Source organism: Protopterus annectens, chromosome 13.part0, assembly GCF_019279795.1.
Source record: "Protopterus annectens isolate FY-2018-M chromosome 13.part0, PAN1.0, whole genome shotgun sequence".
Lineage (NCBI taxonomy): Eukaryota > Metazoa > Chordata > Ceratodontiformes > Protopteridae > Protopterus > Protopterus annectens.
Genome location: NC_056747.1, coordinates 130,321,797 through 130,334,942, shown reverse-complemented (window position 1 = coordinate 130,334,942; position 13,146 = coordinate 130,321,797). Strand labels below are relative to the sequence as shown.

Genomic DNA, 13,146 nt, shown 5'->3' with positions numbered 1-13,146 from the left:
ATACATACGACATTGTGTGGTTACGTTTTTTTAAGTTCGATATAAGAACGTTGGCTGTTTTCAGTTTTTGCTCTTCTGATATAGACCCTCCCAAATAGCCCTAATTTTCCAACAGCACCATAATTAATAAAAGTTATCCAGCCCATCTTGTTTACGCCTCCTGTAAGTTGCATTCCAAAGCTTCCCACGTATATTATTTTGGGGAGAAATATGCCAGAAGTGTATCTTCTTGAAGTGTGTAAATATTAATTATGCAGTTAAGGTGTGGATGTTGATGACATGGTGCCAGATGTTGGGGGGGGGGTTGTTCACCTGTACCCGAAGATGAGTAACCCATTTAAGTTCGCCTACCTTAAAAATATCCTTCCCATAGGTAGTTAGTTGCACAGCATAGCTTTGCTAACAGCTTGGGTCGGTGGATGTGTGGTGTTGGATGGTACTCAAGAGTTGAAAAAATAGGTGCCCCCTCACACTTTTATGGTTTTACTTAAGATTACTAATTAAAGGTATTGCCACCAATGAATACTGCGAGTTTAATCCCTGTTTTTGACCTCTAGAAAGTCTTACCAGTTGCAGTTGCTTCTTACATAGGAGCTTGGACCAGTAGATGATACCACTGTTTAACCAGTCCTCCCATAGCAATACTGGCCCACCTATCCTCCCTGCAGGGTTTGCCCATATCCTGTCCCATAAGTAAAAAGATCTATGGGGCTTTGTCATGGGTACCAAATACTACCAAATACTATCACATACTATATTCCCAGCTCCTGGGATCCCAGATCCCAGATCCTTCTCCTTTCCCTAGGTCAAGGGTGGGTCAGTTAAAAACTACACACTATATAACTAGTTATAATTGCATGAAAATGCACACAGTCCAAGAGATAAGCACTGAATGACCAGCTCATTGCTGTCCGCAGACAGTGGTGAAAGAAGCACAGTAAGTCTAAGATGCAAGAACCGCCTAGCCAACAGCAGGAACCTCCAATGGACAATAACCTCCCTACAACCCCATAGGTTAATTTATGATGTAGACTATGAATGCTCAAAGAGTCTCTTTGTTCATGGCAAGCATTGATTCAAGAAAGGGTTAGTCCCAAATTAAACAGACTAGGCAATGCCCCTACACCCACATAATCCCACCCTGTAGTAGACCCTGGTAACACCAGACCCTTATGGCCCTCATGCCATTATCAATGTGCATAGGAAGGGGGGGTGACCCTCATATGCTTTATCTTACCTCATAACCAAAAAACAAAACCAGTTCCTTCTACCATGGTATAGGCCTCCCCTGAGATCATTTAACAGGTCAGAATAGTCTCCCAGCAAGATAATGGTGACCTTCATGTTGTAGCAAGATAATGGTGACTTTCATGTTGTGGTTGTTTCCTTCACCAGTTGCAATAGAGTTTCCCTATTATGTGCCTTTTCTAACCTTTCCAATTCCTTCTGCAAGGGGTGAGGTGAAGAAGCCCATCTTGGTATCATCCTCCCATTCTGAAAGATCGGCCAGTTGAAGAAATGTATTAGCTGTGGTTATGTCACTGCTGGTGGTATCTGGCTTAACAGTCCTCATTTTTTTTCCCCAGGGAGATAGGACTGCTGATAGCAATTGGGGAAGTTTCCTTTTGCCATCTTCAGGTATGGATGGTGAAGTGTGTGTCGGTTTCTTCAAGTGTTGTGTCTGCTAGTTATCAAGGAATGCTTCTGCCTCCTTCTGCATTATGAAGGACATCTTTAATGAGCCTTTCTGTATTTACAGCTTGGCTGGGAATTTTAGATGGACTGTGAAGCCATACTCTTTACTCATAAGTGCAGGTAAAAGGGCCTTCCTTTTCTGGAATCCAACATTCTGGTCATTGGAGATTCCATTGTGAGACACTCTGATGTCCCTATTACTAGGCTGAGTAAGAAGAAAATCGCAGTCATTTGCTTATCGGGGCCAGGATCTGCCACATTATGCATGCACTTTGATCATTGGACCACAAGTACCAGTATAACTCTTGTCATGTGGGTGTAAATGACAGGCGATGTACTGACCTAGAGTATATGAAGACAGATATAATGGAGCTGTCAGATTATGTATCCCAGGCTGGTATGAGCTTAGCAGTGAGCAGCATTTTACCTTCTCTAAGGATGATGGCACAATATGAACAGAAGATGACTGACTTTAATAATTGACATAAGTTTCTGGTGTCCGTCTAAGGGGGAGTAATATTTGTCAACATAAAAGGAGATGGTCAACAAACCATGATATTTTACCAGGGATGGTCTGCACCTCTCCTCTCAAGGCTTTCAAATATTGGCTAAAACATTGTCCTCCCCCCACAGTGCCTTTTTTTAGGCAATGCCAAACTGAAAGCACTTCTGATATAGCAAATCAAAATCAAGAAAACATAAAGGTGCTACTGCTCAATGTTAGACATCTAAACAAGATACTCCACTTCCTAGAGGTTCTCCTTACCCTAGAGAATGCTGATGTCTATGCAGTCACTGAGACATGGTTAAAAGCCATGCAGAGTACATTGACGGTGCATGGTTATAATGCCTTCCACACATTTAGACCAGCTGCTACACAAACAGGGACTAAAGATGGAGGTGTCTCGATTTACATCAGAAATAAATTATTTAAATATACCACAGGGTTGGTCAAACAGGACACTGCACTTGAGCTTCTCCACATTCAAATCACCATAGGCAAAATCCCATACCACTTCCTTGCAAGGTATAGGTCCCTCTCTATGACCCAGGAAACCCACAGCATTTATTTAAGCTTATTGGAAACCCACAACTTCCAATCCAATACCATATTCATGGGCGACTTTAATTACTTCACTATTAACTGGGAATAATATAAGACACCAACAATGCATGCACAGCGATTCCTGGATTTTGTAAACTCAAACGTCAATGACCAGAGTGTCAGTATGCCAAACAGCGGAGCAAACATACAGGACCTAGTCCTGACTAGTATAGAAGATTGTTGCATGCTCCCTAGTATAATGTCTTCTCCAGTTAGATCAGACCACAAAACAGTCTGCTTTGAAATAAAAACAAAGCCAAGAACCTCAGCTAATGTTGGAATGCTCAGGAATGACTCTAAGGCTAACTTCCTAATATTAAGTGATAATCTGGCAAAATTTCAAACCTCCATAAACCCTGAGAACACCTTTGCCTATGTGGAATTTTTCACAGACACCCTACATAAGCATGTTAATAGCTGCATAGAGGCAGCTGTACCTACCAGGAAGAAGTACAGAACTAACAAAAAAAAAAAAAAACAAAAAAACAAGCCATCCTGGTAAATTTGGCTTTGGTAAACTTTATTTGCCCTTTGAGCTGTTTGCTTAGTTTGATGAGTGTGCTTTTATCCATCTGGGTGCAACATCTAATTATTTTACCATGATTTTCTTTCTGCTGTTTACAGTCTACTGATGTTGTGATTTCGAGATACATTTGGCCTCCCAAGCTAAGGACAACCACAAGGCATTTGGCCTCTCAAGATAAGGACAACCACAAGGCATTCTTTAGCTGTGTCCACAACCTCAAAGACAATACACAGTTGTGTGCAGAGCTCATTGTTAGTAGATCCACCTATACTGAGCCAGAATATATAGTAAACCTACCGACAAACAAATTCATGTCAAACTTTACCCCCCCCTCTCCCCCTAAACCTCCCCTCAGGAAATACTAACAAATATAACACCCCTACTATCACTATGAAACAGGTCCTCAATGTTCTCTCTAAGGCCAAAAATACTGCATTGATGGGACCAGAAAATATCCCAGGATGCTTCCTAAATAGCATGAAACATGACCTATCAGGACCTCCGGAATTGCTATTTAAGCAACAGCCATCCTTCTGCACAAAGGTGGGCCATCTACAGACCCCGGAAACTACAGATCCAGAAGCCTCAGTAGTCTTATATGTAAACCCATGGAAGAACTTATCATGGAAATGATCAGTAATGACGTAGAAAACCTCCAGACCCTGGACCCAACCAATTTGGTTTCATCAAGGGAAGGTCATGCCTACTCAACCTGGTGGAAATCTTGGAGATGGCCACCAAAGCAGTGGATGAGGGCAAAACAGTTCACACTGCCTACCTTGACCTGGCCAAGGCATTTGACACAGTACACCACTCAGGCATTGTTGACAAAACCCAGAGTTTAGGTATAAACTCTTACGTCACCCAGTGGATAGCGGGTTCCTGTCAGAAGAATGAAGACACATTATGTCGAATGCGTTTTCGTCGAACTGTAAATGTCGAAAACACAAAATGATGAAGCGGCTTTGAAGCAAATTCTTTCCCTGGGAAAGAAGTCGCTTGGCCGCTTCCATCACTTTGCCATTTTTCGGCACTGTAGTGCAATCTCAGAGTTGGTATATTTAAGTAGGGATTGGGGGGGGGGTGGAGGGCAAAGCCTCCCACTTAAAATAGTGTTGTTTTTTTTTTTTTTTTTGGGAAAAAATTCGCTGTTCTGGCTGTTCGCTCTTTTTTGTTTTCATTCTTTTGTGGTCGATATAACAGCGTTTGATCTTTTGATCATTCACTGTTATAACATAGACCCTGGGTAGCAAGGTTGTTCTCAGACGGGATCCAGGATGTTAGAACTGGGGAGTCCACCTCTACAAAGAGGCCAGTCACAAGAGGAGTGCATCTGAGATCAGTCCTGGGAATGCTCCTTTTTGGCATTTACTTCTTTGAAGTCAAGGCCAATGTCAGGGACCACCTTTGGCTTACTAAATTTGCAGATGATTGCAAATTAGGAGCAGTCATAAAATTCCCTCACTGACACAAATGTTCTCCAGGAAGGGATGACACAGACAAACAACTTGTGTCAGAGGCATGGACTAAAAACTAAATACCAAGAAATGCATAACCGCATCCTTTAGGAAGTCATCCACCTCTGGTAATTATCATTTTGATATCACACCCCTAAAAACTGACCCAGTAGTCATGGACATGGGGACACACACAGACAGTAATCTAGCCTTTAGCCATCATGTGTTTACAGTACTGAGGAAATAATTCAGTGTTGTGCATTTTATAAACAATGGTATGGCATTTAGGTCCAAGGACACTATTTATTTCATTGCATTCAGCATTCATCAGACCTGTCACTGAGTACAATGCCCCCTTTGGTATGTACCTAATAAGGGACATCCAGCAAACAGAGTGTCCATAGAGATTCCTCACTAAAAGAATACAGGGAGTAAGTAACATGTCCTACACTAAACTCCTGATATCCTTATCCCTGTATCCTGTCTTCTACTGGTTGTTGAGAGAAGATCTATGCCTGGCATACAAAGTACTGTCAGACCCCACCCTGATGGACCTCCTGCATATCCCCAAAACAAACAGCACCAGAATTACCCATTTTAAACACTTAAACCTTGCCTGTCATATAAATAGGACCAGCTGGAGAGTCAGTTATGTATCCTAGAAACTACCTTTTCTCTGGAACAGGCTCCCCATCCATGCGGAGCAGAGTTCCTCCACTAACTCAGTTTAAATGCAACTTGGACAGTTGGATGGGGAACAAGAAATTAATCCCTGAACTGGCACTTATGTCTCTAACTGATACAGACACCCTGTAAATAGTTCATCTCTCAGGCCCCTGCTTGTAAATTTTTCATTTCCAAAATCCCTGCTTATACTTTCCAAGAGTGCCAGAACTTGTCAGATATTTGGGATGCATGGCTAGGCTTACAAAGACCCTTGTGGCTGTTAGTTTAGTACACACCTATGAACCTATGGAAGAGGGAAGTGCTGTAATCTGGTGTAATCAGCACTGCAGCTCCCTTCAGTTGTCAGCTGGGACTCAATTCCCTTGGTATGGCCAGTATCTCCTCTCTGTCCTGGTAGTTCAGGCATTTTAAAATGACATGCTTAGGGAGACTGCTTCCAGACCTTGAGTGCACTCAGTGGTTATGGACAGTTGCTTTTGTAGCAATACTGCAAGTACCTTACTAATAAAGAGCACAGGGTTGTCCCTCTCCATGCCTTCCAATGATCACAATTATACAGATTGACAAACTGATTTGCCTGGCCTGTGGATCCTTTATTTGTTGTGTATGAGTGTTCAAACTGTCGCTTTGTTCTGTGAGGTGTCAGTACTGTTGCTCTAGCAATTGACTGATGGACGCAGCATCAGCCTTCACCCCTTCACTAGTTGCCCTAAGCTGTTGTATTTCTTTCTGTGCCTCTTGAATCAAGGAGGCAATAGACATAAGGGAATTGTTGAGCAGGGTGTAGTTGGTACTCTGCTTCCCACTTCGAGATGAGGTTTTATTTTTTGGACTTCGAGACATGTCATTCCCAACTTCAGCCATGTGGGTATTCCAAAAGTCTAGACTAGGCAACGTTATCAGTTATGTTGATTAGTCTCATACATCTAACTAGCCTGGTTGAAAGGATTACCCTTCATTTGATGAGCTCTGATTGTTCAAATGGAAATAGATATGAGATTGCAAGAGATTTGGTTTTAATGGTAAGAACTGCTGTAGCACTCTTAAGGTGAATGCTTACATCCAATACCGTGCACTTCCACGAGCGCACCTTTCTTTGTTTTCTTACAGTAGGATCAGTATACTAAGCACAAACATATTCGATTGTTACCTTTTAATGAAAGCGATGCTCATAATGCTCAGGTGAATCACTCACAACAGTTATACCAGCAAGTTAAAATGGTAAATTTTGTGATGTAGTAAAACATTTATATAATTCCAAACAGTTAAATATGTTTTCTGAAAAATAAAAACATTTGGAAGAAAAATATGTACTCAATATAGCAATGCATATTGAAACTGTATCAAGAATTTTGAACAGCAGATGCGCTGTGAAATGAATTACCTGCACTGCATGCCTGGCTTTCGTTTGCACTTTAATTCATCTGGCTGGGTAGCGCTGTAGCAACATGGGTCGTTATCATTATCACCTACGTCACATTCCTCCCAGTCATCCACAATTTGATTTCCACAAATAGGAAGGTCGCTCACTTAAAATAAAAGAACAATGATATGTAATATGCTAAATGAATAATGGCAAAAAATTGGGTCTTGTGCAGTCAACATGAAATTTTAAAAAACTTAGTCTCGATATTAGTAAGCAAGCATTTATTTTTTAGTCACATGTACCATTATAAGGGTTCATATTAAAAACACGAATGTTTACTTACCCAAACACCTAAACGCTGACACGTCTTCATAGAACTGTGAAAACATCGATAGTCCTGAAGCGTGAAATCCAAAATGTCTAATCGTCATAGTTGGCCCTTCTGCGGTATAGCTCTTTAAGGTAAGTGTGCGATAGTTACGAACCTTAGGGTTAGGGTGCGGGTTAAGGTAAGTGCATAGATGGTAATGTATGTTAGATTTAGTGTAGGGTTAGAAGTAAGGTTTTATTAGGTGTATGTGTGTGGATTATTTAGTTTGTTTGGGTATAGCTTTTTAAGGTAAATGTGCGATAGTTACGAATATTAGGGTTAGGGTGCAGGTTAAGTTAAGTGCATACATGGTGGTATATGCAAGATTTAGTGTAGGGTTAGAAGTAGGGTTTAGTTTAGTGTTAGAAGTAGGGTTTTGGTTAGTATATGTATGTGGTTTATTTAGTTTGTTTGTGTAGGTAATATGCGGCGGGTGGGATGGGACAAGTATGACATTTCAAGTTTTTGAATTTTGCGGTTTAGGGTGTTCGGTGTATTTGTGATTCGTGGAATATGTGTCAGCGTTTAGGTGTTCAGGTAAGTAAACATTCGTGTTTTTAATATGAACTCCCATTTTAATACCTGCTATTTGCAATGTTGCACAGGCACATTTGTTATAAGACCCAACCAAAGGTACCTGTGTACATTACCAGCGTAGGACACTTATTATGAAAATAGGTACTGACTATGCATTAGTTTTGTTTTGTGAAATAAGAAAACAGAAAGTGAGGTCATAAGAATCCATTTCAGTGTTTCAGTTTTCACTGTATATGTATATCTATCTGTATATACATATCTGTATCTATATATATATATATATATATATATATATCTATCTATATGGGTCTACTTGAAAAGATCGAAAGCCCACTTACCTGAAGATGAAAAGATGGAGACAACAACAATGAATCTTCATTTAAACGACTCCTCACATAACCAGTAATTTACTCTGGGACAGGAAGCGGTCAACCAACAATCTCAAGAAACCACCCCCACACCCCCGTAACTAATTATGCCAACTTCGAGATCACAATATAATGGGGAAAAGGGCAAACTTTGAAATGTTGGTTGACCACTTCCTTTCCCTGGGTAAATTGTCGGTTATGTGAGGAGTCATTTACATGAAGATTTGGTGTTGTCGCGTTGGTCTTTTTGTCTTCAGGTAAGTGGGCTTTTGGTCTTTTCAAGTAAATATTTATGAAGTATTTTACACAACTCAACAAACACAAAATAGTATTTGTTACAATATGCATTTTACCTGACTGACTTTATGTGCAGAGCTGCTTTCAAACTCCTCATATTTACCTGACTTCTGAAATTCATTTCCTTAAGTTGTATGAAAACCCTTTGGCACTCTGTGAACAACATTCTGCTAGGGTAAGATGATATGAGCTCTGAAATCATTCAGTACTGAGAAACTGCCAGTTTTTCATTCACATTCACATCTGAAAAGTGTTTATTGGCAGCAAAGTTTTTACTTTTGTCTGTTTCTAATGCATTTTACTTTCTTCTGACTGTAGACTGTATCAGCATTGCATCTAGATGATTAACAGACATGGAAATTTTATATACAGGATCTAAGTTATATAATTTTATATACTTGATCTAAGATATATCATTTTATATACAAGATCGAAGTTATATAATTTTATATACAAGATCGAAGTTATATGTCATACTCCTGATATCATCAATAGATTCAGAAACCAGAGGAATGAAAGTTACAAATAAAGTGAGACTGTTAATATAATGACTATAAAATACTTAGCTTAGAAAAAAAATTTTAAAAGTATACCCAGTTTTAAAGGTGGCCATAAGAGGATTATATGTTGACGTCAATAATGGTTCTAGTGCTAGTTCTGAATAGAGAGGGTCAGTAATACACTTAAGTAAGTCACTTCCACTGAGACCAAATCATTTAGAAACTGACCCCCCAGTTTAAGCTACTTTATGGATAAGCCTTACACCGGAGTAGCAGTTTAAGCCTAATATATGGATAAGCCGGGTCTATATTATCAAATCAAAACCACACATAACTGAACACCAAAACAGAGACACATAATGATCGAACTGCCAAAACTACAAATGGCCACTTCAGCGAATTTTTCCCCAGGAGAAAAAAAAATCGCTTGGCCATCATCAGGAATTTGCCCTTTTCTCCACTGTAGAGCGATCTTGGAGTTGGTATATTTAGTTGGTAGGGGTGTAGGGGGCACAACCTCAACTTTCATAGGGTTTGACAGTTTGTTTGGGTTAAGGTCAACCAAGAGATTTTTTTTCCCCTGGGAAAACATTTGCTGAAGTGGTCATTCATAGTTTTGGCAGTTCGATCTTTATGTGTCGCTGTTTTGGTGTTCGGCTATTTGCGGTTTCGATTTGGCAATTTAGACCTGGATAAGCCTTGCACCAGAGTAGGAGTTTAAGCCTATTTTATGGATAAGCCTTAGACCAGAGTAGCAGTTTAAGCTTACTTTATGGATAAGCCTTACACCGGAGTAGCAATTCAAGTCTATTTTATGGATAAGCCTTACACCAGAGTAGGACACTTACTCTGAGAGCAAGTCTTTTGGAATTGGGACAGCCATTACACCAGAGTAAGTCATTTAAACAGAGAGCAAGTCTTTAGAATTGGGACAGGCTTATGCAGAAGTAAGTTACTTACACAGAGAGCAAGTCTTTGGAATTGGGTCAGGCTTACACAGAACTAGGTCACTAATGCCTCTCAACCATTGACCACAAAAAATATGGATGAAGTCAAAAATAATGGGGGGAGACAAAGTTCCAAAAACAGGGACAGAGCTTTAATATTGTTCTTATAAAATAACAGCTTTTGCATTAGCACTCATTTTCTGAATGATATAAAATTTGTAACTTGAACATATCTCATAATTTAGTGCCCTCCACTCTTAATGCTTTGCCAGAAAGCCACACATTCTATGAAGAATAGACCAAAATTATGAGGAAAAATATGAACCTTCTGCAAAAATCTGGACAGTTGAGAGGTACACTGAAAACAAGTCTTTTGGAATCTGCCCTGCAGTGTAAGTCTGCTTTAAAGATAGGCCTTACACTGAAGTAAGTCACTTCGACTGATAACAAGCCTTTTGAAATCTGCCATGTAAGCATGTTTTAATGACAGGCCTGACACTGAAATAATATTTATTCTGACATTCTCTGTGTTGTAATACTTACAACAAATGTACGATCTTTGTAATATATGAGGCCAAATTTTTAATGTATGGATGTAATGTCCTAGGTAAAATAACTACCTGAGTGTTCCAACAAACTACTCAGTCAAGGAAATAGAAAACAAGGATGGTGCGATTAATACTCCATAAATAAGCTAAACATGTTAATGAAACAAAGCTTTCAAGCACAAACCTCTTTCTTAGTGTAAACACGTTTAGCTTACTTCTACAGTGGTTTGTTATTCTGTCTTTGTTTTCTGTTATTTATTGTGGAGGCTACGTTTTAGTCTGTGTACCCATTTTTTTGCACACTCAAAAGAATACTAATACAGCTGCAAGTTAGCATACACGCACACACACACACACACACACATATATATATATATATATATATATATATATATATATATATATATATATATATACATATATGGATCTACTTTCATTGGACAAAAGTACGATCCACTGAATTGTACTTACCCATGTTGAATCCACTGAAGCTGCACTTCAATGAATGGACTGCCAAATTCCTTTCAAATGGAAAGGAACCACTTGACCACCATGGAAGCCAAATGAAATGGAGGAAAAGTAATCCCACCAAAGTAGGGGGATTCGCCCCCACACCCCTCCTACTTAAATATACCAACTCCGAGATTGCTCTACATGGAAGAGAGGGCACAGTTCACTATGGTGGTCAAGTGGTTAATTTCCCTGTGAAAGGAATTTGGCAGTATGTTCATTCGTTGAAGTGGAGCTTCGGTGGATTCAGCTCAGGTAAGCAGAATTTGGTGGATCGTACATTCGTCTAATGAAAATAGATCCATATATGTATGTACGTATGTATATATATATATATATATATATATATATATATATATATATATATATAGATATGTATTGTGGGCATTTTGTGCAGTTACAGAACTGAATGAAAGAAATATGGAGGTAACCTGAATGTCTACAATCATACGTATATAAATAGAATATAAGTTCAGTCCCAACAAGGCAGATAATAAAGGCACAGATCTCGATCAAAAAACATAGTAAAATAATAACATTTAATAACAGAAAGTAAGCGCTGTCATGGTTGATAACCGCTTCATCAGATAACACCATAATACCACAGTGGTGTTCAAAATGTAGTATTAACCAATGAAAAAAGCTACTTAACTAATAAAAACAATTATTACATTTAAAGTGCTAATGTGCAATTAGTGTTTTAAAGGTCTCTGTTTTAAAAATGGTTTCAATGAAACCATGCCATTAATACCGGGGTAGGTGTCTGCCTTAAAGAACAAAATCCACTTCTGTTCACAGGCTTCTGTTTTAATTTCAGATCACCACCTCTACCCCCTTCCAATACTATTTCCAAAACAAAAAACCTAAAATAGTGAGATGCACCATCTTCAATGACATGTTTAGCCAAAGCACTGGCACTCTTGGAATTCCTAATATCACGTATCTTTGCCATCCTTTTCACTAATACTGGCATAATCACTTTATAATCAGTTTTTAATCAAGACAGGTCTGTACAAAGCTGAATGTGAAAGTTCTTTAACTTCTTTGGGGAAAGCTACAGGGGTAAACTGTACATCCATGCATGAATTTAGTTTAGAAATACTCATGCTTATGCAGACATGATATGACCAAAAATTTGGTACGCCTTCCCCCCCAAAAAAAATAATATTGTTAAACAAAGCCTCCTTCCAGATTTTTATCACTCTATTCCCTCCTAACTTCCAGATTTCTACCCGAATGCAATCTGTTCCTGGATAACTCCCTGTTGATTGACTATAAATCACTGTTTTTATTTTACATTTTATTTCTTGTTCTGAACACTCACAAGAAAACTTGTCCATCTACCTACTTAATTACTTGAAACTTCAACAAGGTGTCTTTATTCCTTCCACATTGAGGGTATCAGAGAGAGTCTCCTAGATTTACTAGCTAAAGTGATTTTGTCAGGACTAATGCTTTGTACTGCATTTCTTTTTTTAATTATAAATAGGAAATCTCTAATGTCTAATTTTTACATCATAACCCTGCATCTTTGTGTTTTTATTTGTGCATGATCCAATATAGTTATTGGATGGGTCTCAAGGCTTTCAATTAATAATACATGCTCCTGTGAAATACACTTTATATCCAGTCTAACCCATTTTTTGTATCTTAGGGAATGATATGTAAATTCCTGCTACTGAGTTCACAGCTTTTATATCACATATTTTCAAATCAGGTTCCAGTCCCACCCATAAATATTACTCCTTGCTGAAAGCTTACTATTTCTTCCCAAATTCTCCTAAGCTCCTTAATTGTCTTTATTTCCTTTTATAATTAATAATTCCCTTCACCTTTGCTTCTGATATTCTGCTAAAAGTCCACCCTAAAAACCTTTGTCAAATTAATATGCTCATTTCTGTTCAAATGTATCTCCTGTAACATTACTATTTTCACCTTGCAGGTCTTAATCTAATTCAGTACTGTTTGCTTTTTACCTGTACCTGTAAGGCCATATACATTCCATAGGTTCATACATTCATAGATGTGTACAAGGCTAAAGACTACAACAGCCTTTTTAAGCCTAGCCATGTATCTCAAATTTCTAACAAGTTCTGGTACCCTTGGGATGTGTAAGCAGGGGCTTGGGAAATGAAACATTTCCAGGCTGTTTATGTCCATTAGATGCATAAATGCCAAACCAGGGATGAATTTCCTGATCCCCATTCAATTGTCCAAGTTACATTGAATTGGT

At 38.8% G+C, this 13,146-nt stretch overlaps 1 protein-coding gene across 1 annotated transcript in view; it reads right to left on the bottom strand.

Moving 5' to 3' along the window:
• The window catches only part of LOC122817653 (disintegrin and metalloproteinase domain-containing protein 10-like), a 1,242,151-nt gene that overhangs the window by 187,640 nt on the left and 1,041,365 nt on the right, over nucleotides 1-13,146 (bottom strand). The window contains exon 11 of the mRNA XM_044090715.1: nucleotides 6,855-6,999. Coding sequence (XP_043946650.1) covers nucleotides 6,855-6,999 — 145 coding nt within the window. The remainder of the gene's footprint in view (nucleotides 1-6,854; nucleotides 7,000-13,146) is intronic.